At 34.1% G+C, this 26,601-nt stretch overlaps 1 protein-coding gene across 2 annotated transcripts in view; it reads right to left on the bottom strand.

Moving 5' to 3' along the window:
* The window catches only part of LOC127848903 (glutamate receptor ionotropic, kainate 2-like), a 72,648-nt gene that overhangs the window by 22,039 nt on the left and 24,008 nt on the right, over nucleotides 1-26,601 (bottom strand). Inside the window, exons 2-5 of one of the 2 annotated variants that reach the window (XM_052381590.1) lie at nucleotides 25,230-25,385; nucleotides 23,203-23,244; nucleotides 1,736-1,987; nucleotides 1-21 (exon numbers count right to left, since the gene is read on the bottom strand). The exon at nucleotides 1-21 is cut by the window's left edge and continues 161 nt beyond it. In XM_052381590.1, the coding sequence (XP_052237550.1) occupies nucleotides 1-21; nucleotides 1,736-1,987; nucleotides 23,203-23,244; nucleotides 25,230-25,385 (471 nt within the window). The remainder of the gene's footprint in view (nucleotides 22-1,735; nucleotides 1,988-23,202; nucleotides 23,245-25,229; nucleotides 25,386-26,601) is intronic. The other variant, XM_052381600.1, reaches the window with a different exon arrangement.

Raw genomic sequence — 26,601 nt, 5'->3', positions numbered from 1 at the left:
CTTCCTGTAGGCGCAGGAGACCTTCGCACAGACACGAAAAGGGGATTTACCATTTTAACAACCACTATGCATGTACGAGGGCTGTGCCTTAAATTCGCTTAATCGAGTTAAAACAAATGTATTTTGCGTGTTGGTATTTCATCTAAAGTTAAATTGCGATTCTGCGAATTTGTTAAACAAACATTGAAGATGCGCTCACGGAAAATGGTGATTAGCATTAATATTGGCAATAACGTGTTACTTTGTCATTTTTGAGGATAAATCAGGACCTTGTTTCAACGCATGGTAAAGTAAATGCTCAGACAAGTCCTATTTTGACCTTCGAGACTGTGACTTTTACGTGTTACTTTAAAGAACTCCATGTGCGTATTTTCAGAATAATGAACGCCCACGGAAGAGAAGAATGCTAAAATGGACTTGATCACAGTTTGGCAAAATAACAATTTTCACACAAAAATATATCATATTTTCTAATCACCCGTTTATTTTGCTTTCATTCTTGAAAATATCAACGTTTATCTATGCAATCTAATATTTGTATCGTTTATCTGTGCAATCATTTATTTTAATGGTATTATGTTATTCTGGTATCAAAGGTGAAGTAAAGTAACTAGATGATATATCGTAAATATATCGTGACGGGTCCGCGCAAGACGGTCTGGCTTCTGTATTTATCTCAAAGCGATAACGTATCGTTAGAAAATCAAACTCTTAAACTGTTTAAACATAAAACAAGTCAATGTGTCTGCATTTACTACTTGATGGATTTTCATGCAAATGACACGGACATAATTTAATAATTTTCTTTCATTTTCCACTTTGTATCCGCATAAATATACTTGATTTTGCCTTAAACACAATTTAAACACACAAAGCCATTTTTCGAACAGCTCGTCTGAAATATTAGTGGGAAATATAGTTTAGTATATTCCGCAGGGATTGTTATAAATATAATTTCCATTCAAACATGTGTGCATTATTCGAAATTATTGAAACAAGTTCCAAGAGACTGAATAAAACTCCAAAAGACATTGTCCAGCCAATGTTAAAAGTTAGAAACATTTTGCGTTGTTGTAGGACTTGTAGTAAACATGGTTTTGAGATTGAATTATAAGACATTTCTCGCTCCAATTATAATTACGTTATCTATCAAGATACCGTTGCATATAACCGGACAGCGAGAACTCTGCTCAGGAGGTTGAATTGCGCAAGGCGGAGTGGGCTACTTCGTCTATTTGTGTAATAGTCTGTTTTGCAGTATGCGCATATTGGAATATGATAAAAAAAATTGGCAGACACATACAACGCTAACATATTTATTAGCAGTACTTTTTAGTAGATGGTCTCTAATATATGCACAGTCTTTATAAGAGGTTCGTATTAATCGTATAAACAAATAGAATTATCAGCTTTGGGACAAACACGTTGTTAAGACTTATCAATGTTGAAATTTCATTAAACTAATTACTGTGTATGTTATAAATTTGAGTATTCGAAGAATGAATTGCGCCGTAATGCGTTATTTTACCAAAACGCGGTATCAGTCCCGCTTACATATGAAATATGTTGACAGAGCAAGTGGAGGCCGTAACTTTTCATCAAGTGTAAAACACACGTGTATAAAAGCACTTGCGTGATTAAATGTCTGTGCATCAGGACTAAAAATCATTATTTACTGACCGAAAAAATTACGATAAAAGAAGACCCATCATTATTTTTATTTAATAATACCTACCATCGTCATTCTCGTATATAACGGTAAACTGCTTCCAGTTCCAGTGGCGGATAAGTTCGGCGCTCGCCGTACTCAGGATGCCGTTGTCAGGGTAGAGGCTGATGGTGAAGTAATCCAGACTCTCTCGGGGGTCCCACTGCGCGTTCAGGTGCGGGATCTCAAACGCCTGGCATATCGACTGCACGTGCGCACGAGGGATGCGCGAGACGGGGCCAAACACTGCGGCGATGCCTTCTTTCATCTGCCGGCATACTGAAAACATCGAAGAATATTGTGTTATTTTGTGTTAATGCCTGGTGTGTCTGTGTGTGTACGATTAATGTAATACCCCCTTCAAGCAATATAGCATAACAAGAGGACCAAATGCCCTTATTCGCTTAGCTGAGAAAACGTCACAAACATTTGGAAGCATGTGTTTGAGCTAACAAATATCATTTTCGAAAACGACCCATAATTCACGAAACACAACTGCTTAATGATAAGATACTATTAAGATCATATTTCACATGAGTGGGTCAAAACATGAGGCTTCTAGAGTGTTCAAATGGTTTTACTATAGACATTGAAGGGAAAATGCCCCACCTCAAAGCGGTCATGTTTTTCAATGGACCCGAACAACATCTCGCCCGTTAAAAACTCTTTAAAATATTCAAAGCAAATGTCAGGAGCATTAAGCAAACAAATAAGACTTCTAGAGTAATCGCAAGCGTTTTCTTTACTTTAGCCTAGTGACCTACGTTTTTTATCCCGCGTTACCAGGTTTCAAAATCATTCAAGATATCATTGAAACACATTTGTTCACTGAGTATTATGACTGGGAAATACATGCGACATGTGGAGTGTTCATAAGCTTTTTAGGACTACATTTATTACCCAGACTTTCACCTTAATTGACCTTTGTCAGCGCTATTGATAATATGGGCATGCTAAATGCATAAAGTCCAGAAACTAAAACATCATCATAAATTAGGACGCAGTAAATATGGCACTGGCACCCTTGGGAACAACCCTGGGTTGAGCAACGAAGGATTAAGTTGGTCTTTTTAAGCACGACCGATTCTCGCGAGACCTGAGTGGTCTCCAAATTTAGTGTTTTTCTGGATGGCGAATCCGTTATCATAGTTAAGACAAAAAGAATCTACAGTTTATATTATTTTTGATATGATGTATCGCTTGGGATATTGCCTAAATTCACAAGACGCCAGCCAGTGCAGTAAATTTCCGAACGAGGCTGGGAATGTAGAGGGACATGTTTCATCTCTACCACTTCATGGATTCTTTTCATGAGCATTTAAATTATATATACATGAGGGCCTGAAATGTCCAAGATCGATCAGCTTATAAACGAATGAACTGTACTGTTCTGAGCAAGTTTCATGATGATTGGGAAAACATATGACTTTAGGGATTGTTTATGAGGCTACACTGTTGCAACTTACGGGAAATTACGTTGCCCTCTGGTAGTCACGATTGTGTTTAATTATAAACCTGTACGGATAAAACCTAGACCCCAAGAACATACTTGGTAGGCAACCATTACAAAAAGTTTCATAACAAATACCATGCATCTGAATAAGATACGGGAAGTTTAATTGAAAAAAAGTTACCCCAGCAGTGGACAATTCTGAACGATGGTTCATGATTTGAAGACACTGGGTACAGTGCCACCATAAAATGTTGTACAGCAAATACCAAACCTCCTTCCTTTGGGATTAAAAAGTAGAATTATTATAGTTTGTACAAAAACCAAACAATGGAAACTATTTTCCCCCAATGAAGGGTCATTTTTCAATTCAGGGGCACAATTTGAACACCCATGGCAGAGAATCACCGTACGATGTAACGTGCCAAATACCGTATCTATGGTCACAGGTCTTGTGGTTTGAAAGGAGATTATTGTTCACTATATACAGATAGCGAAATCTGTATCAATTATACCTGCATACGTATAATGAGCTGTTGGTACTTTAACGTTGTATCTTACATTTTCTATGTTAGAATCAGGGAAGAAATTAGTCATCGCGAACTATAACATATAGCAACAATCGCAGTGGAATTATATACTTAAACCGCCCATTGGTATGTAATGGGGGGGGGGGAGATTATTTGAATTGTAACCGCTGATATGTGATACTTAAATCAGCTGGTAATACTCTACTATATGAAATAAACGGACATGTCTAAAAGAGTTCTGGTCTCTGTTTATATTTGGTTTACAGACATTTGATTACATTCGATTCTAGTGCAAACAAACTACTACAGATTGGCCAAATATCCGAAATAAAATATACCGAAGATAAGGCTTTTATCAGAAACTTGATCGTATGAGACATAAGCAAAACAATCACGATTAAAGTTTCCAATATGCTGAAACGGTACACTGCGGATTACATCGGCAGACCAAATTATTCGTCAAACTCGTAGGTAATTTTTATGAACATCCCAACGCTTCAACAAACAACGGAATTGCCTACTTTTACATTAGCTTTGCAGATCTGCTGGAACATTAATTTCCCTTTATTTTCAGCAATTCGCTGTCATGACATGCAATTGGAATTTCAACAACTAAGTAACAGGACTATAATGTAGGTCCCGAGAGACCTCTAAGAAGCCAAACGTGGTAGCAATAAGCAGACATACTATTTTCATTTATCTATTTTTTTTCTCAACCTCCCGTATTATGCTCAAAGTAGGATTACATTGACACCACTCGATGTTGCAACATTTGAAAACGCTTTTGAAACAGGCTTAATTCACACCGACGAAAACGATGATAATACTCTAAACGATCAATCAGGTTTGACCGCAGAGATTGTAAACTCACAAGAGGTCCATGGCACAGCCTAAGCACAAAAAAGCCATTTGAAATAGGATACAAACTTGCGCAGGAAGTTTTTTTCTTACACAACGGCTTAAGTCCACACGCAAAAAACGAGAAAATTGTGTAATGATTATTGTTATATAAACCAGTTGCGGCTGCCAACCATCTGAATTCCAAAAGCTAAAAGAAAACCCGGTACATTTCATCAAAATATAAAATTCACAAATTTATACATCTTTTTGCTTGTAATGGTCACTTACTCACAATCTCTTCTTTTTTAACAAATTACCCTTTTCTTGATTTCAAAAGCATTATCCCTTTGACGTATATGTTCATGTTTGAAGTGAGCCGCATCAAAAAAAAAAGAATTTTTGTCTACACGGTATGTTTCATACGTGGACATGATTTGTATTCGTGAGTTATTACTTCAAAATAGCGTTCTCCATTAGTTAAACGTCCTGCACGAGTTCTGTGTCTCAGTTTCTAGTTGGTCCCCATCGGATCAATTGCATTGAATATAACCACCAAGGTGCAACATTTCCTGGCGTAGAGTTCCCAATTAGGGTATACCTCGAGCGTGCTAAACCAATTAAATCGTTCCAGCTGGACAATTGGCAAAACTGTTTAAGAGTTTGATGCAGAAAAAAGACATTATTCATGAGCCGAGGCTTCTTCCTAGAAAAGAAGGTCGTGATTGTAGTTAGCTACACTTTGAAACTTATAGCTAAAATATCCTGGTTATAGAGCTGTATTATATATCTAGCAAATGTGTGAATACAAACGAACGCGCATGATAACGGAAAACCTAAATCAAACAATAACACAGAATCAGTCCATAACAAAACATTTAGTAAGTACATAAGTATAATTACAAATGCAAATGTTCGTTTTAGTCTTAAAGAAATCATCTAACAAATGCATACGACCGTACATTTATAAGCACATATTAATGTGGTGTTTACTTATTATTGTATTTGACGCACCCGCAAATGTGCTTATAATTGTACATACGTCATCACAGATTTACGCACGATAATAAACATTTAATGCGTAACTTTAATTTAACTATAACGATATTTAACACCGACATGGGAAACTAATTAAAAATCAATTAACCAAATAGTTTTACCAATGTTGCTACCCCAATCGGTGTGTATAACGTCTTTTGAGTATACGTCTGTATGTATATACATTCCATGAAATCAAACACATACTGGAAGTATGCATTTATAAACAAAAATCGTATAAGAAAATAAAATCAAAAGCATGTAGTAGTGTATAGCAGCATCTACCAGTATCAGCGTGTTATCAAGATTACCATGCATACAATGGGTTCGAAAATCAGATAGGGTGCTTTAAAAATACTAAAATATACGTTATGGTACATTTTTGGTTCGTTATTTTTTATTGTGTTCATTAGCATGCTTTCATCATGTTTCATATGTTGAGCCATACCAAAAGTAATATACATAGTAAATCATGTACTTAAAGTAAATCCCAGCGCTGTTTAGTTCAAAAAATCAGATCTATGTATCGATTAATCGCAACCGAAATTGTACGTTTCAAACAAATCTCGTTATGCAGGTGCAAACACATATTAAATATCCTAGCACGTGAGCACTTGTATGCAATATTATGCCACTTCAAACGTAAAGAGCTTTCAATAAAACAAATGATAAATGATTTTTATGCTCCATGATAGCAAAAAATAATTGATAAACGCATCAACAAAATCCGTAATCACTCAAGAAAATTGTTATTGGTGAAACGTATCTCATACTTACAATTTGCATTACAGATGTTTGAAGATGATATATACATATTAATTACTTGAAGCCACGTTTCGATAAAATAATGGCTTATTCAAGAATGGTTCACATATAAATTATGATATTTCTATATAAGTATTTGTACACAAGGTTCGACTAGACATAAGAAAATGAGGGCGAGCAAAACTAGGCAGCCAAATTACACAAATAACCTAGGCTCCTTCTGAAAACACAATTTGGTTATGATTTATTAACACTAGAAATTAATAACAATTATAAAGCGTTACAAACGTGAAACTATTGAATAATTTTGAGTTGTCCTTTTGTTATCGTTATCATGTGTGATAATACGTGAATTCATTATATTTAATGTTATATCAAAATGCGAAGCCCGGATGGTCGAGTGGCATATTATCTGTAATTATTTTCTTGCTATACTGGAGCTTTTTTAGATAAGATGTTTACACGTAAACATTTTAAGCATTAAGCTTGAAAAACATGCTTTCATCTGTGAATAAGCACATTTAATTACAGTTCAAACCACGGTTGTATAAATTATATAATAAAAGGTATTGCAATACGGGTATCCGAAAATACATACCACTATAATACTGAAGTTTTCAATTTAAAAAAAAACAACAAAATATAATCTGCATATTCGAATAACGCTGACCTTTATATGTACAAATTAATGATACTTTTGTTGATTTAAGTGTATACGATATGCTGTTTAAAAATGATTTGAAGTAGGTAAGTCAAGTTTGTATCTTAAGTTTAGGGAGTTGTCAACACTCAAGAACATTCATGGGAAAGTCTGATACAACGAAGAAAATATGCATATCATTGTAATACCTGACATGATATGCCATATAACTCACTAGCTATAACATATAAACATTTTTTGAAAACACACTATATATAATTGATACATATGCTCTGAACAGTAACATGATGATTGGGCTGAAAAATGTATCTAGAGTGTTTAAAATAGTTTGATTAAATTGACCCTGTGAACCGGAGCTTCATCCCGCGTGACCCAATTTCAACCTCGTCCGAAATATGATAAGAACAATGTTCGAACCAAGTTTCATGACGATAGGACAATGCAGCAGGTCTCTACAGTGTGCAAAAGGTAATTGTTGACGACGCTCGATGCACAGAGACCGGACGTCAAACGACGGGGGGAAAGTGATCACAAAAAGCAACCAAACACAATGTTGTGCTAATGTGAAATTAATTATCAATACATGTAAATAATAAAGCAGTGTTAGTGCTTTTCGGGGGAAAATTGAGGAATTAAATTATGTGCAAAAACAAAGTACATGTAATAGCATCAAATAGCGGTATTGATACCTTGGGAATGTATTAACCAAAAACTCCAAAAAGTCAAAAATAAAATAGGACGCAGTTTATGGCACTGACGCCCGTTAAAACAACCCTGGGGTGTGTTCCGAGCGATGAAGATGGTCGCATGAGCTTATTTTGAGTCACGAGCGATTCTCGCGGGACCAGAGCGGTCTCCAAATTTAGTGTTTGTCTGGATGGCGAATCCGTTATCATAGTTTATACAAATAGAATATACAGATCTGACATTTTCTATTCTTTCTGATAAGATGTATCGCTTTGGATATTGGCTAAATTCACAAGACGACGGTCAGATTAGTAAATTTCTTACGAGAATGGGAATTAACAGGGACATGTTAAGTCGTCTCTTTCACTTTATGGATTATTTTCATTACATATATTCTTTAACAAGAGGGTCTGATATTGCCCAGATCGCTCATCTTTGACCCAAAAGAACTGAAAAGTTCCGATCAACTTTTGCGATTTTTCCATAACCAGTTCAGATATCAGTCAAGATATCATTAAAACTTATGTTCGTAATGATGATTGCGCAACGAAAATAACTTTAAGAGGTTTAAAATTGTAACCATATTGGTAAAAAAAGAAAATCATGGCAGTACAGTTGTTTTTTTTTCATATCAAAAAGAGGCGGGTCAATTTATCTTCACGTTAATGTTTCATAAAAAAAATTACTAAGCATCTGTGTAAGGGAAGTATAATCCAAGCAAGTGACCACTAGGGTGACGACCTTTTAACCACTGGGTCATAATTTGAACACAAATAGAACAGTATCCTCCTATGGTGTTACATAGAAAATATCAAACTCTTCGCCTCGCAATTTAAGAGGAGAATTTGTATCATGTGTATAAATACATATATAACGGAAACAAGACCTGTAATTTTAGAGAAAATAAGTTTGAAGGTATTCACAAACAAACAACTTAAAACAAGTTACCACTGGGAATGTGGAACTTTTCCTCTCAGAGGATCGATATGCGATGTTTCACTCAAAACACCAAATCTTTTGGCGTTGAAGTTTTTAAGAAGATATTTTTAGTGTTCAACATTTCCATAAAAGGTAAACAAGTTTTATCGAGAACAAGAACACATTATTTTCTATAGAGCTGAACCATTGTTGAACTCTTCCAAGATATGTCCAAATTGCATGAAGATAATGTCTTCTAGACTGTTCACATGTTTTCACTATATACATATAAAGAAAACTGCCCCACTGCCTGGTGCCCATGTTCTTTCACTTATCACGATCATTTTCAAACTCGTTCGAGACATCCACATAACTAATGTTTTGACAAACTTTTATGATGATTAAGCAAAAAATGTGACTTCTAGAGTGTTCACAAGCTATTTTACAATATAAATATAAGGAAAAAGACCCCCCCCCCCTGGCGGCAATGTTTTTTTATAGATCCAAACCATTTTCAAACTCAACTGTCACAGTAGGCTGTATTACACTTAACCATTTAGAAATATGAAAATGAATCAATTTTATATTTCATTTTATTAATATTGTGTATCATTCATTACCGTTTTATTTACAATTTTCTGACATCGTTTAAATACATAAAGCCTGAAAATGATTAATCTTGATAAATGAACTCGGCAAATAAGAAAGGTAAATCTTGATTCTGAAGGTTATTCTGATTCTGTTTTTTATCTCCAGAAACTTATTATTGAAATTATTTCTTTATTGTTTTCATACAGTATCCATTTTACGTTTGTTAACATATCTTAAATACGATTATATATAACGAATAATTATGGAATTTTGTTTTGATATGTAGTTCCCATTTAAATTACATATTTTTGTTAATTGTTAAAAACACGCATTAAATACTCCCACTGTGAAATAAAATATATCAAACAGTTCATCCAGCTTTTATTACTGACCACTGATATTAACATCTGGCATACAGCACAGTGAGAGGGTCAGTAAGCTGAATGGTAAATAGTTACACACTGCAATAATCAATATCTGGGGTCTAACAAATTCTAGAGCAGAACTAAAAATAGATTGGGGAATATGACTCAGCAGGTTAAACAAGGGAGATAGATACTGCGAAATTGTGTACATGTTGTCTTTCTTTCAGCTATCTCTTAGTTGATAGGCTTACCATAAGTAATAATGACTAAAACAGTTTATAATTATGAAAATTCTGTGTTATGAAAAAGTAAATAAAACAGTTAATGGTACATAATAGTGACATAATAAAACCAAACTTCACTACAGAGGAAACAAATGTTCTGACCAAATTTCATGAAGATTGGGCAACTGAATTAAATATAAAAAAAATAAAGACGTTATGAATAAATGGTGATATTTTATTTCTATATTTTAGAATCTATACATTATTGCAAGTTTAATATGCAAAATAGGAAGGATATTAACTTAGCATTGTCTTCATTGTAAGAATACATTAAAGCAGCACTTTATAACATAACTAGAGTGTTGACAAGGTTTTACTATAGTCATATAAGAAAAAATGCCCCGCCTCCTGGCGGCCATGTTTTTCAACCAATCGGCTTCATTTTCGAACTCGTCTAAGATATTAATGGGATGAATCTTCTGACCAAGCTTCATAAAGATCGGACAATAAATGTGGCCTCTAGAGTGTTAACAAGATTTTACTATAGCAATATATAGCCATATAAGTAAAAATGCCCCGCCCCTTGGCAGCCATGTTTTTCAAGCAAAGGTTACCAATTTTGAACTCATCCAAGATTTCATTGGGACAAATCTTCTGTGCAAGTTTCATGATGATCGGAAAATAAATGTGACCTCTAGAGTGTTAACAAGGTTTTACTTTAGCCATTTTAGGAAAAATGCCCCGCCCCCTGACGTCCATGTTTTTCAACCAACCAGCATCATTTTTTTAACTCATCCACAATATTATTGGGATGAATCTTCTGACCAAGTTTCATGAAGATCGGACAATAAATGTGGCCATTAGAGTGTTAACAAGATTTTACTATAGCCATATATAGCCATATGAGGAAAAATGCCCCGCCCCTTGGAAGCCATGTTTTTCAAGCAAACGTGACCATTTTCGAACTCATCCAATATATCATTGGAACCAATTTTCTGACCACATTTCATGAAGATTGGACAATAAATGTGGCCTCTGGAGTGTTAACAAGGTTTTACTATAGCCATATATAGCCATATAAGGAAAAATGCCCCGCCCCTTTGTAGCCATGTTTTTCAAGCAAACGTAACCATTTTCGAACTCAACCAAGAAATCATACAGACCAATCTTCTGGCCAAATTTCATGAAGATTGGACAAAAAACGTGGCCTCTAGAGTGTTAACAAGGTTTTACTATAGCCATATAAGGAAAACTGCCCCGCCCCCAGGCGGCCATGTTTTTTCACCGATCTGGACCATTTTCGAACTCGTCCGAGATATCAATAAAACCAATGTTTTGACCAAGTTTCATGATGATTGTGCAAAAATTGTGACTTCTAGAGTGTTCACAAGGTTTCTCTATAGCCATATATGGAATTTTGCCCCGCCCCCTGGCGGCCATGTTTTTCAACGGACCGGAACCATTTTTGAACTCAACCAACATATCATTTAGACAAACATTTTGACAAAGTTACATGAAGATTGGGCATCAAATGTGACTTCTACAGTGTTCACAAGGTTTTTCTTTTTTTTACCTAGTGACCTAGTTTTTGACCCAGTATGACCAAGTTTCGAACTCAGTCGAGGTATCAATGGGACAAATGTTCTGACAAAATTTCATGAAGATCAGACAATAAATGTGGCCTCTTGAGTGTTCACAAGGCAAATGTTGACGGCGCACGACGGACGACGCACGACGGACGACGCACGACGGACGACGGACAAAAGTCGATCACAAAAGCTCACCATGAGCACATTGTGCTCAGGTGAGCTAAAACCGATTATTTATGTTTTCAGTTTCAAAATTCTATTGTTAGTTATGACCAGCAATATTTTAAGTTTTTTTAGCAAATTTGAACGTGAGAACTCAATAATAATTCCTTTTAGTACGCACGCACGCTAACAATTACGCAATGCGGTATCCTAAAAGTTCCGCATGAGTCATGAGTGCTCAGATGAGCTAAACAGACGAGTCTCGTAAATGTATAAATGTCAAATACGTATCGTCTAAGCGCCGATATCAAGCTTTGAACTTTGAATATTAACGAACATACATTGCGAACATTTTTCATTGAAGTCTAAATATGCGTCTTTGCTGCTGTAGCAAAAAAAAATAGTTAAATTCCACAAATGGATGTAGTAAGTATTTTCTTAAATATAATGTATCTATATAACAAACTGTCTGATTTTTCTAGACAACGCTTCAGAAAAGTTCATATACATATACACAGTTATGTCGCTTCATTGTTTCATATTATTATCATATCACATTTTGGCATAACACATTTTAATACGTTTTACTGACGCCACTCTTATAACAATTACGAACAACTTTTCATACACATCAATGAAAATCCATAAATATCATTATAATTTAAAATACATACTTATAATGATCTCGCGGAGTTTTTACGTTACATCTGACATTTACTATCTTTGCAATTAAAATCAGGGAAGAATTTAGTCATCGCGAACAATAACTTTTCACAACGCTCGCAATGGAACTATATGCTTATCACCCATCAATTTGCCTGGAATTGGGTAGAATTCTTGATTTTTTTCTAGGTAACCCCTTATGGTTGGTAGTTAAATCAGCTGGCAATCTACTTTACGAAATGGACGGTCGCCATTGACCGAATATAGATCCAATATAAACTGACGTTTATGAGGGGGATAGATGGAGCAAATAGGCGATTTGATCGAGACTTTGTGAACATACGCTGGACACGTCTCAAAGAGGTCTGGTTTATGTCTGTGTACAATTTGTTTGAGATTTGGTTAACATAAATCGGTTTACATTCGATTCGAGTGCAAACAAGCTGATTAACATCGGCCAAATATATTAAATCAAGTATACCGATATGTAAACAAAACAATCAAGATCATATTGTCCAATATTCTGAAGCAGTACACATTATTTGTCAACCACATAAGCAATAATAACGAAAATCAAAATGCCTCAAAAAAAAACAATACAATTGCATATATGTACAGTGGCTTTGAATATATATTGGAACATATATTTGTATTTGCAGCAATTCAAAGACATGAAATGAAATTGTAATTTCAACAAATAAGTGAAAGATCTATACTGGAGGTGTATGCAGGTGTCCAGAGAAGCCAGACAAGGCTGTAATAAACAGACGTTCTAATTTCATTTCTCTATAATTGTCTTACAGCCTCTCTTTATAAGCTCAAAGTAGGATTATATTGACACCACTCGACGCTTTTGTAACAGGTTAAAATTAACGCCGATGAATGCGACGAAAATACTCTCAAGTAATGAATCAAGGAAAACAATGTATAATAGGAGCAAATCTTGCGCAAGAAGGTAAGCAACGATTAAAAAACACAACGAGGAATTTGTGTAATTATTATTGTGAAAAACACTAGTTTTTTACAAACCAAAAGCTCATATCACTTTCCTTGTAAAACAAGGGAATCACAGAAATATAATATATATATAATGTCACGGATGTGAACATATTTTTGCTTATTATGGACACTATCTTTTCAATCTCTACTTTTTAGACAAATGTTTGTATTTGTTGATTTCAAAAACAGTATCCCGTTAAAGTTCATGTTTAAAGTTTATCGCACTAAATTGAATCGATTATAATGTATGTTAACACACGGTATCTGTCTGCCATGCATGAACATTCGTTGATCGAGACATTGTGAACATACGCAGGACAAGTCTCAAAGAGGTCTGGTGTTTGCCTATGTTAAATGTTTTTAGAATTAGTTTTCAAAAATTCGATAACATTCGATTCGAGTGAAATCAAACTGCTTAACATCGGCGAAATATCTTAAATCAAATATACCAAAGAGACGGCTTTTATTAGAAACTAATTCATATGCAAACAAAATAATCATGATCAAATTGTTCAATATTCTGAAGCAGTGCATCGACAGTGCACATTATTTGTCAACCAAATAAGCAATAATAACGAAAATCACAATGCCTCGACCAAACAATAGAATTGCATACTTTTACATTGACTTTGGAGATCTTTTGGAACAAATATTAGTATTTCCAGCATTTGCCAGTCATGGCATGATATTGTAATTTCAACAAATAAATGAAAGATCTATAATCGAGTTTTATGCAGGTCTCAAGAGAAGCCAAACGTGGCTGCAGTAAGCAGACGTACTAATTTTCTTGCTCTATAATTGTCTCACAGCCTCTCTCATTAAGCGTAAAGTTGGATTATATTGACATCACTCGATATTGTATTATCTGCAAACGTTTTTGTAATAACTTAAAATTAACGCTATGAATGTGACGTAAATATTCTTAAGTAATGAATAAAGGAAACAATGCATAATAGGAGCAAATCGTGTGCGAGGACGTATGCTTACACATCCCGTTTAAATAAAACACTACGAGGAAATTGTGTTATTATTATTGTGATATAAGCAAGATGACTACCAAAAAAACCTTAAATCAAAATACTTATAAAGCAAGGATATCACATTAAAATACAAAATGTCATGGATGTGAAACGTTTATAGCTGAGTATTGTCTCTGACTTCAAATCTCTTCTTCTTTGACGAAATGTCGTTTTTCTTGATTTGAAAAAGCAATGTCCAGTACATGCATACAGTTAATCGAACTTCATTGAATCAATTAGAAAGTATGTCAACACACGGAATTTTTCCTACTTGAATATGATTTGTATTCTTAAGTTATAATGACAAAATAACGTTCCACATTAGTTTAACATCCGGAACGAGTGTTGTCGCCCGGGTTCTAATTGATCCCCATCGGAAATAATGCACCGATTAGCCGCTAACGTGCAAGATATCCCGGCGTATACTTCCTAATTGATACAGACGCGAGACTGCTAAACCAATCAAATCGTTTCCGCTGGACTATTTGCAAAACCTGTTTAGAGTTTGTTGTTGAAAATATGCATTTTTCATGAGCCGATGCTTTTTGTTCTTCCCACAAAAACAATTCGATTGAAGTCAGTTACACGTTGTGTGAATATAAACGCACAAGCATGAAAACGGTTAAGCAAATCCGAAAACAATATCAGTCAATACTAATGCACACATGTATTAAGAAAACGAGAATAATAATAGAAGGCAAACGCGCGTTTAAAAGCAATCGCTAACAAATACATACATACGCACATTTACGTCAAACTATACATGCACGTTGTTGTTGTTTTTGTACTTGAACGAAGCGCATTTGTTTGTAAATATAAACGTCATGTCTTAACTATTAAGGTTATGTACTCACAATGAGCTAAAAAGAAGTTATATCATACCACATAAAGAATGTATGTTCCCTTTTTGTTAAAGAATCCCTCGGCAAAAACGAAATAATTTCACATTTTCTCAATAGATTGACGCAAAATAATAAACACTGCATGCATTATTTGAACTTAACTATAATGATATATCAACCCATTATGGGAGATGAAATTAAAAAAATAACAACCATACATTATAATAATAATAACTTAAAATGTTGCCCATTCGTTTGTATAACGTCTGTTGATTAATAGTCTTTATACATATACATTTTATGACACCGAAAACGACACATGCTCGATATCTTAATGTATGCAATTAATTTAACTGTACAAGATACATACGCTTACAAGGAATTCATGCAAAATGCATTTTGAAACTGTGTACATGTATGTACAAAACATGTATAACCGTATAGGAATATAAAACCCAATGCAATTATTGATATTTCATACGTATCGTCTAAGCGCCGATATCAAGATTTGAACTTTGAATATGAACGAACATACATTGTGAATATTTTTCATTGAAGTCTAAATATGCGACTTTGCTGCTGTAGCAAAAAAAAATAGTTATATTCCACAAATGGATGTAGTAAGTATTTTCTTTAATAATATTTATCTATATAACAAACTGTCTGATTTTTCTAGACAATGCTTCAGAAAAGTTCATATACATATATACAGTTATGTCGCTTCATTGTTTCATATTATTATATTACATTTTGGCATAACACATTTTTTAATACGTTTTACTGACGCCACTCTTATAACAATAACGAAAAACTTTTCATACACAACAATGAAAATCCATAAATATCATTATAATTTAAAATACAAACGTATAATGATCTCGCGGAGTTTTTACGTTACATCTGACATTTACTATCTTTGCAATTTAAAACAGGGACGAAATTAGTCATCGCAAACAACTACTTTTCACAACGCTCGCAATGGAACTATATGCTTATCACCCATCAATTGGTCTGGTATTGGGTAGAATTCTTGATTTTGTTCTATGTAACCGCTTATGGTTGGTAGTTAAATCAGCTGGCAATCTACTTTACGAAATGGACGGTCGCCATTGACCGAGTATAGATCCAATATAAACTGACGTTTATGTGGGGGATAGATGGAGCAAATAGGCGATTTGATCGAGACTTTGTGAACATTCGCTGGACACGTCTCAAAAAGGTCTGATTTATGTCTATGTACAATTTGTTTGAGATTTGGTTTAAATAAATCGGTTTACATTCGATTCGAGTGCAAACAAGCTGATTAATATCGGCCAAATATATTAAATCAAGTATACCGATATGTAAACAAAACAATCAAGATCATATTGCCCAATATTCTGAAGCAGTACACATTATTTGTCAACCACATAAGCAATAATAACGAAAATCACAATGCCTCAAACAAACAAAAGAATTGCATACATGTACAGTGGCTTTGAATATATATTGGAACATATATTTGTATTTGCAGCAATTCAAAGACATGAAATGAAATTGTAATTTCAACAAATAAGTGAAAGATCTATACTGGAGGTGTATGCAGGTGTCCAGAGAAGCATACAAGGCTGTTATAAACAGAGGTTCTAATTTCATTTCTCTATAATTGTCTCACAGCCTATCTTTATAAGCTCAAAAAAGGATAATATTGACACCACTCGACGCTTTTGTAACAGGTTAAAATTAACGCCGATGAATGCGACGAAAATACTCTCAAGTAATGAATCAAGGAAAACAATGTATAATAGGAGCAAATCTTGTGCAAGAAGGTAAGCAACGATTAAAAAACACAACGAGGAATTTGTGTAATTATTTTTGTGAAATAAACTAGTTGCTTACCAACCAAAAGCCCATATCACTTTACTTGTAAAACAAGGGCATCACAAAAATATATATAATGTCACGAATGTGAACATATTTTTTTTGCTTATTATTGACACTAACTTTTCAATCTCTTCTTTTTGGACAAATGCTTGTATGTGTTGATTTCAAAAACAGTATCCCGTTAGTGTTCATGTTTTAAGTTAATCGCACTAAATTGAATCGATTATAATGTATGTTAACACACGGTATCTGTCTGTGATGCATGACCATTCGTTGATCGAGATATTGTGAACATACGCTGGACACGTCTCAAAGAGGTCTGGTGTTTGCCTATGTTAACTGTTTTTGAGAATTAGTTTACAGCAATTCGATTACATTCGTTTCGAAGGCAATCAAACTGCTTAACATCGGCCAAATATCTTTAATCAAATATACCAAAGAGACGGCTTTTATTAGAAACTCATTCATATGAAAACAAAATAATCATGATTTAATTGTTCAATATTCTAAAGCAGTGCATCGACAGTACACATTATTTGTCAACCAAATAAGCAATAATAACGAAAATCACAATGCCTCAAACAAACAATAGAATTGCATACTTTTACATTGACTTTGGAAATCTTTTGGAATAAATATTTGTATTTCCAGCATTTGCCAGTCATGGCATGATATTGTAATTTCAACAAATAAGTGAAAGACTTAACATGGCATTGCATGCAAGTATATTGACATCACTCGATATTGTATTATCTGCAAACGTTTTTGTAATAACTTAAAATTAACGCATATGAATGCGACGTAAATATTCATAATTAATGCATCAAGGAAACAATACATAATAGGAGCAAATCTTGTGCGAGGACGTATGCTTACACATCCCGATTAAATAAAACACTACGAGGAAATTGTGTAATTATTATTGGGATATAAACAAGATGCCAACCAAAAAAGCTCAAATCAAAATACTTATAAAGCAAGAACATCACATTAAAATATAAAAGGTCACGGATTTAAAACTGTCTAGCTGATTATTGTCTCTAACTTCAAATCTCTTCCTCTTTGACAAAATGTCGTTTTTCTTGATTTGAAAAACAATGTCCCGTATATGCATACAGTTGATCGCACTTCAATGAATCAATTAGAAAGTGTGTCAACACACGGTATTTTTCCTACTTGTATATGATCTGTATTCTTAAGTTATAATGACAAAATAACGTTCCACATTAGTTTAACATCCGGAACTAGTGTTGTGTCTCAGGTTCTAATTGATCCCCATCGGAATTATTGCACCGAGTAGCCGCTAACGTGTAAGATTCCCCGGCGAATACTTCCTAATTAATACAGACGCGAGACTGCTAAACCAATCAAATCGTTCCCGCTGGACTATTGTAAAAAACCATTTTAGAGTTTGTTGTTGAAAATATGCATTTTTAATGAGCCGATGCTTTTTGTTCTTCCTACAAAACAAATTGATTGAAGTCAGTTACACGTTGTGTGAATATAAACGCACACGCATGAAAACGGTTGAGTGAATCCGATAACAATATCAGTCAATACTAATACACACATGTATTAAGCAAACGAGAATAATAACAGAAGGCAAACGCGCGTTTTAGTCTTAAAGCAATCGCTAATAGTTACATACATACGTACATTTACGTAAACATATACGTGCACGTTGTTTTTGTAATTGAACGAAGCGCTTTTGTTTGTTAATATAAACGTCATGTTTTAACTCTTTAGGTTAAGTACTCACAATGTCAAATGAGCTAAAAACAAGTTATATCATACCACATGGAGAATGTATGTTCTCTTTATGTTAAAGAATCCCTCGGCAAAAACGAAATAAGGTCACGTTTTCTCAATAGATTGACGCAAAATAATAAACACTGCATGCATTACTTGAACGTAACTATAATCATTTCAACCTAACATAGGGAGATGAAATTAAAAACAAAACAACCATATAATATAATAATAATAATTTTAAATGTTGCCCATTCGTTTGTATAACGTCTGTTGATGAATAGCCTTTATACATATACATTCTATGACAACCAAAAACGACACATGCTCGATATCTTAACTTATTTATGCAAATCCTTCAACTGTACAAGATGCATACGCTTACAAGGAATTCATGCAAAATGCATTTTGAAACTGGGTACATGTATGTACATAACATGTATAACCGTATAGGAATATAAACCCAATGCAATTATTGACGAAAAGCAGCATTTACCAGGCTAAATGTGCTATCAAGATTCCAATGGTTAGAAAACGGTTCGAATCGGGTGCCGTTCTTACCAAGAATCGTACGAACAAATTAAGTTACGGTACATTTTTGCAGAAGCGTAATCGCCATGCACCAAATTCAATTATAAATAAATTTAAGTTATTAAATTATTTTCGAATGCACGCGTGTTCTTAATTGTATAATAGAATTTTCATACATATGGAAAAAAACGACCATAATTTAATTTTTCGTTCGATCTTTGGTTATAAATGGCCTCGGAAAAGCAAAATGCCTACATACTAAATCATAAGTTACGATTAGTAATTAGACAACAAGGATGACGGTGCCTAACTTGCTAGCAGAGTTTCAAGGATGTATTTTGAAAAATAAATTATATTTTAAGTTATTCAAATGACCCATAAGAATTCCGGTGAATGGATAGTTATTGCTTTACTTCATTTAAGTACATTGGGCCTTCAATCAACGGTCGTTTTTGAGTCATGCATCAGTAATGTTGAACCCAGTGCTGTTTTGCTCTAGATATCTCTCTATCAAATCTATAAAACCGATAAATCGGAACCAAAATCCTACGAATCAAACATATCTCGGCAGGAAGTATAAATCTAAGCACGTTCAAACACATGTAAAATATGCTAGCACAACAGCACGTGCAGGTAATTTTATCACATTTCTAAATTTAAGAGCTTTCAATAAAACAATTGATAAATTATATTGTAATGTTTCATGTAAGCAACTAAGCCTTGTACATGTATAAGCGTCTTCTCTATCCTCAAAATCAGTTCTAATTATAGAAAAATTGTATTGGTGCAATCAATCCAATATTGCATCAAACATGTTTATAGACTGTATATACACATAATTTCAATTACATGCAGATATACAACAGCGAAGAATGGCTTATTAAAGAATATACAATATCATACTATTTCTACATGGGTATGTTCACAAGAGATAAGATAAAAAGTAAGTAAAGCAGTACGAGCAAAGATTAGACAGTGTTGATGAACGAAAACACACATTGCGAGGTTTATTTGATCAATGACGATCGTATTATTCATACCATGTGAATAATACGTTATTGTTAGTATTTTTTTAAAGTTCAGAATGCGATGAGCAAAGCATAAAATTGTGCGAGTGTTCTAGAGGAGAGTTATTCACGGGGCTTGCATTAACTGAAGTATTTTACTCTTAGATTGTTTACTGGACCTCCAAAATTGAGGTCATGTAAGTTCCTAGACGTAATAAAATTACAGTCGATTCATGAATGTTCCATAATGTTTAATGACCAAGTTAGAAAATAATAAATTTTAAGTGATTTACATACATATGTAATTCATTCTATTAATTGGCCATAACCTTGCCCGAAAATAACCCATAATGTATGTTTTATACCAAACCTAAATAAAATGCTCCGGACCCAGTGCCGGTTGCGCAATACTGTTAGACTTCTTATACTAATGAGCAAAACTTTTCAGTATGTTATTAGTTCGTATAGTGCTCTAGATATCGAAAGTGGATGCAATTAATGTGTATGCAAGTTTAATTGTATGCGGTCAAAAAAAGCAGAAAAGGGCTGTGATGTGGTAATAATGATATATTAATGTGCAAATATGCTCATAGTGTGATCATATTGTCTCCAAATGTAACACAAATAAGCTATTAATATATTGTTATACAGAGCATTACGTGAGGTGAATGATGATATAAATTGTATTCTAATGCCACAAATACTGGTTATTTGACTGAATCTTTCATAATATAAAGCTTTATTTCTTGACTTTAATTGTTGTTAATTAGTTTCACAATCTTGAATTGACAACATGTTTCTGTATTAAAAATGGAAGATATTAATTTTTGCAGGCGACAATATGAAGATGCTACTATAAAATTCATCACAATGTGCGTTCACGTACAAAGAGTTGTACTTGATATACATGTAACTGTAAAACTGTAAATACTTAAAAGTAACCCTGCAATTTTGATTGAAAATAACGGTCATATATTTGATCCAGCAACACGATAAGAGTTGTTTTTAACTGACCGAATATCTTAGAAAATATCAATACCAGACATCTAATAGCATCATGAACTGAATAATAAACATTTATATTTGCATATACTGTTACAATTCCATGACATGAACGGTATCTAGTATTTTCAGAACTCCCAAAAACAATTCAAGGGCACATTTAGAGGAAACAGCAACGGCAGTATATACACGTGGGACCCACTACTTTTAAAGGGCCGTGTTCATAGATTGTCGCTATATTTTGCCATGGATTCAAAGATGTTAACAGTAGATGAAGGAGCGGAATAATACCGTTTTACGATTGACGTAAACTCATAATGAAAACACTAATTAACAGTAATACTCATTAGGCATTGATACACTAATAAAGCGTTATAAACGATAAAATAACTTCTTTTGTTTTCGTTATATTTTGCGAATATATAATATTATATGTCACTTATAATATAAAAGTCCCAAAGGCTGGGTATTTGAGGCGGTAGAATTATAGCCAAAGGTCAGTTATTAGAGCCCAGGTTGGGAGAACGTTTTCGTTCAATAATTCTAATATTTGTATACTGAAATTCTTTAAAGGGGCCTTTTCACAGATTTTGGCATGTATTGCACTTTGTCATTAAATGCTTTACATTGATAAATGCGACATTTGATAAAAAAGCTCCAGTAAAAGGAAAAAAAGAAAAAAAGTAACCCTCAACAGGGCTCGAACCACTGACCCCTGGAGTCCTGGAGTAAAAGTCCCCCACTAAGACCACTCGGCCTTCGTGCTCATACAATGCGAGATGTATTTTATACTTTATATAAGCAATCCTCGTAGTTTCACAAAATATAACGACAACAACATAACTCTCCAAATTATTCAATCGTTTCGCGTTGCAACGCTTTCTAATTTTCAGGTTTTAAAATAGTCAAAATATACATATCATGGCTATTTTTAGCATGGTTAATGTTCAGTATTACTGTTTCCTCACAAATATAATAACTTAAACGAAAATTTGCGAATGTGAAACAACTTTTTCTAATTTTGTCAATTTACCAAAACGTGAAAACCCCCTTTAATTTCGATGTTTACATTCATCAATATGAAGCATTTAATGACGACATTTTAAACAAATGCCATAATCTGAGAACAAGCTTCTTGTAATTGTAGGTATGTCATTTTGAAAGTGTTTTTAATGAATACGCCTGACTTGTATCTCACGTTTAGATGTGTTTTTTCCAAAACCCTTGTATATCTCGTAATATATATGGTGTGATACAAACAATAACATCTGCATACAACAATCTTACAACTTGGGCCTTTAAATACGAAATAATTGCACTCGTAAGACCATCGCTGACGATCTCTTTAAATGACGGTAGTGAACAAGATGAGCATGCAAAAAGTAACAGAATGACCCGTTTATGCATCATTTATTTTGCAAATGTGCCCGTATACGTTACTTTTAGGCAATTTAGATCTACACATCAAATTATCATCGTTGTTAACACGAAAAAGTCCGTGTCTTGTTCTTGTCAAACCACGTAGCCAAATGACAAAGGACAGAACAATTTTCAAAGCAGTGGAAAAGGCAAGAAAATGCAAAATGGCAGGTGGGTACTACTGTTAGCTACTCAGAGAAAACCATGTGTGAAAAATATTTTTGAATGAAGGTAATGTTTGAAAAATCAACAAAATGACCGCGTTATTCATTAAGACATTTACCAACACGTTATGCAAAAAGGAAGTTATGAATCTACAAAGAATTTTGAAAGGAACGACAACGTTTGGTTTTATGTAGTTGCTGTTGAAAACAACACAATATTACCAACATCCTACACTTCCGATTTAAAATTGACGAGGTCAGTCCGTCTTATGGTAACATAAACATACATCATTTAGTATCATTTATGATTGATAATGCGACAACTTTATTGTCAACTCAGAATGTATAGCAATCGTTTTGTTGATTTCTCCCTTTTAAATAGAGCCAGCAGGAAGTTACAGGGAAGCACTAGACCTTACCTCGGGTTTCCCAAGGTCCGTGAGTGTCAAACTGCACACGATCTACCAAGAAGCCAGAATGCAGGAGGTCAACATGCAATATATTTCAGTAGGCAGCAAACAACTTAAACTTAATCGGATAAATGACATTTTTTCGACAATCTTTATAACATGCGGGTCATATCGCAAGTAAAGTTGGCTACAACTTCGGAGTAAAGAGTGCCATTTCTATAGCCAAAATATAAAAAAATGGGTATCATTTAAAAAGCATGCCTTTTTCGTGGAAAAAAACTTGAGATACATTTTAATTTAGAATCACTATCAAAGTTTTAACCGAAACGTACGATATCATTGTATGTGGCATGCAAACACTGTGGACTGATTCATGCTCTCAAACCATGGACTAGTTGTGCCTATGTAAGTAATGATGGTCATATTTAAGAGTAGCGGGAATCCCATTTTAGCTTACAGAATAGCATAGTTATGTTTGCTATATGCTATGAGTTATGATGCAAACTTATTTTCACATAAGCATAGTTGTAAATTAGTTTCAAATTAATACCTACGATAGCCGTCAGTATCTCTTTGCAAAATTTTGTTACAGACGGATATTAGCAATAGATCAGAGCATAAGGTTAGAAATGACGCAAAGGAATAATTATGTATTGGTGTTAGGTATATACGCAGACTGAATTTCATACCATGAAATGCCAGCAACATTGTATAACTACGTAAAACAGAAACAAAGCGAATAAAGCGAGAATGTTAAAATGCACATCCAAACTATTAAGACAAATATGCTAAGTACTATTACAAATAAACTACAATAAATGTTCTTTATTTTATTTTAAGTATTTATTGTTTCATAAATATATAAAATAATTAAATATAATAAAATTTGATCATCATATATTCGCATTTCTTTAAAGTATTTAAGTATTTATAACACTATTCGCACATATTTTTGTTGTTATTAATGTTAGCTATAAACATGATACTATTTTGTGTATATCAAAAATATACCGCAAATAAACATATAAATGTTCTGTGCTCGTTTCATGGAGAATGGACAAGCCAGATGACGTCCAGAGTGTTCAAACGCCCTTTCTGTAATTTAACATAGTGATGTAGCTTTTGACCCCGAAAAACCCAGTTTCAAACTCAGCCGAAATAACATTACGACAAAATTTAATATTCTAACCAAATTTCAAGAAAATTGGGCAATACATGTGGCCTGTATAGTATTCAACAATTGATGAAGGACAACGCACGACGAACGAAGGACAAAAAATTGCTAAAATAAGCTAAAGGATATCAGAGAAGCGGTTTCTTCCAGAGCTACGAGCAAAAATATACGAAAACAGACAAAACTTAAATCCCCTAATTCTCAGGTTCATAGAATAGTGCATGCTTTCAGTACAAGAACTGCAATCGAATATCATGCAAGACTAGAGAGATAAGCTAAAGAATCGTCAAAGAATTGTTTAAACCTAAAGTGTCTATACGCAAAAAAACATTTAAGTACAGCCCAGCCGCCTAATCTGTGTAAAGCGGCCAGTAAAGGGTAGTGGCGAATAAATGTATTGCTTTTGTAGGCAGATTGCCGCTGTACTCAAAGTGGACTATACCATTGTAATTGATTCGAGTTACAACTTTGTGTGAATAAAATTGTATAGTAGTGAACCTTAATTCTAATAATGCATGGGTCTTAAAATTAAATAAACGAGAACATGAAAAGTAAGTTTTATATAAACCTCATATATCCGGAAAGACTTAGGCGAAGCAATCGGACAAGCTTCGGGATTGGAGCAAACCTGGTTCGCTTCTGTAAGTAGCGAGTGAACCAACTACCGCGTCGGCAAGCCAGTTTCAGAGGTGTTTTATGCTGTGTAGCTCCATTTATGCAATGAGTTAGGAACGAGTTTACAGCCTAGGTAGCGTTGCAATAAAGATATCTGTTCTTATCACCGGACCATATCCCGTTAAAGTTAAAATTGGTATATCAACATGTTTTTAAATTACAATTTTCTATGGCTGTGCTAGCTTACCTTCCTTGTTGGCCTCGAAGCTGTCGTTGGGCTGCACCTCGGGTGCAAAGTAAACGACCATGTTACTGGATGTCACAGGCGTGTTCAAGTTTAGCGTCTCTATAGCGTTCGTAAACGCGAGCTTCTGTGCTTTCTCTTCGGGCTCGAACAGACCAACTGTAGAATGAATAGAATAAATAACCTTTTATCACACGACACGAACTGTGTGAAAATGCTGAATAACAAATGTATGCAAGTATTATTGTATAAACGTTATAAATCAAAATATCAAACATAATTTACTACAATTAAATTTTTACGTTTCATGTCAAGTTTTGGACTTCTTCCATGTGATAGACAATGTACGCTTATGAGTTTTATATTCTTATTCGAACAGACACACTATATAATGAATACCGATGCAGAAATACGGCAACATTTAATTGTGTCAACGAAAGAATTTCATTCAGTGTTCTGAGCCTAATCTCGATTATGGCATCTAAAACTTGGAATTCAGTGAGACATATTAGTCAAATACAGATGCTTTGAATATGTAACGTGCTTTGGCAGGTCAGCGCAATAACGACATTATTGGAAACACATTGGACACCCCATTTTGCAATGCATTGCTGAAGCACTATTACTACAATAGTGAGTGTTAGGCAAGGCTTTTGATTTCTTTATCCCTGGTTTACACATGCACATTTTGGGATGAATACAAATGATGCAATACATGGGTGCCAACGTGAGATTGCCATCTGTAATTTCCGTGTCATATTTTTTCTCAACCGCAACTCGAACAATAAATGTACAAACGTCAGCTAAAAATTACAATTAAGTTACATACTAATATACATGACACGTGTATGGTCAATAAAATGTCAAAATGTAGCAAGTCAAAGTAAATGGAAGTGTCATGTCTGGTTTGAAATAATACAGATAGTATTAAACATTTTCCCATGAATACATTCTCGCTCAGAGCAATTTCGGAAATAATACAACGCATTATTTTAACAATGTGCCACAACGCAGATCGTCTTTTGTATGGCCTTCTCTCCCTCCAGTCCTGTCTCGAGCTGACTCACAAAGAAATGATTTGATTATGTAACAATTATGTAATGATAGCATATGAATACAAAGTCAAAAACATTTATGGATTGTATATGGCTCTTGTGTCCTCGATCTTACTAGGCCTACTAATTACATAAAACAGATGGTACAATTAAATAACACTGATATTTGGTTCAAACATAGTTATGGTAAAATAAAATAAAATCTTAGTGTAGATAGCAAAGATAATTTTCTTTGATGCAGATATTGTCAACCATTGACTAGTAAACAGACTATGGTTTGCCATATATTATATAGCAAACGAATTACGTTTTGTGACACA

Source organism: Dreissena polymorpha, chromosome 1, assembly GCF_020536995.1.
Source record: "Dreissena polymorpha isolate Duluth1 chromosome 1, UMN_Dpol_1.0, whole genome shotgun sequence".
Lineage (NCBI taxonomy): Eukaryota > Metazoa > Mollusca > Bivalvia > Myida > Dreissenidae > Dreissena > Dreissena polymorpha.
The sequence above is the reverse complement of the archived record's forward strand: the minus strand, read 5'-3'. Positions and strand labels throughout refer to the sequence as shown.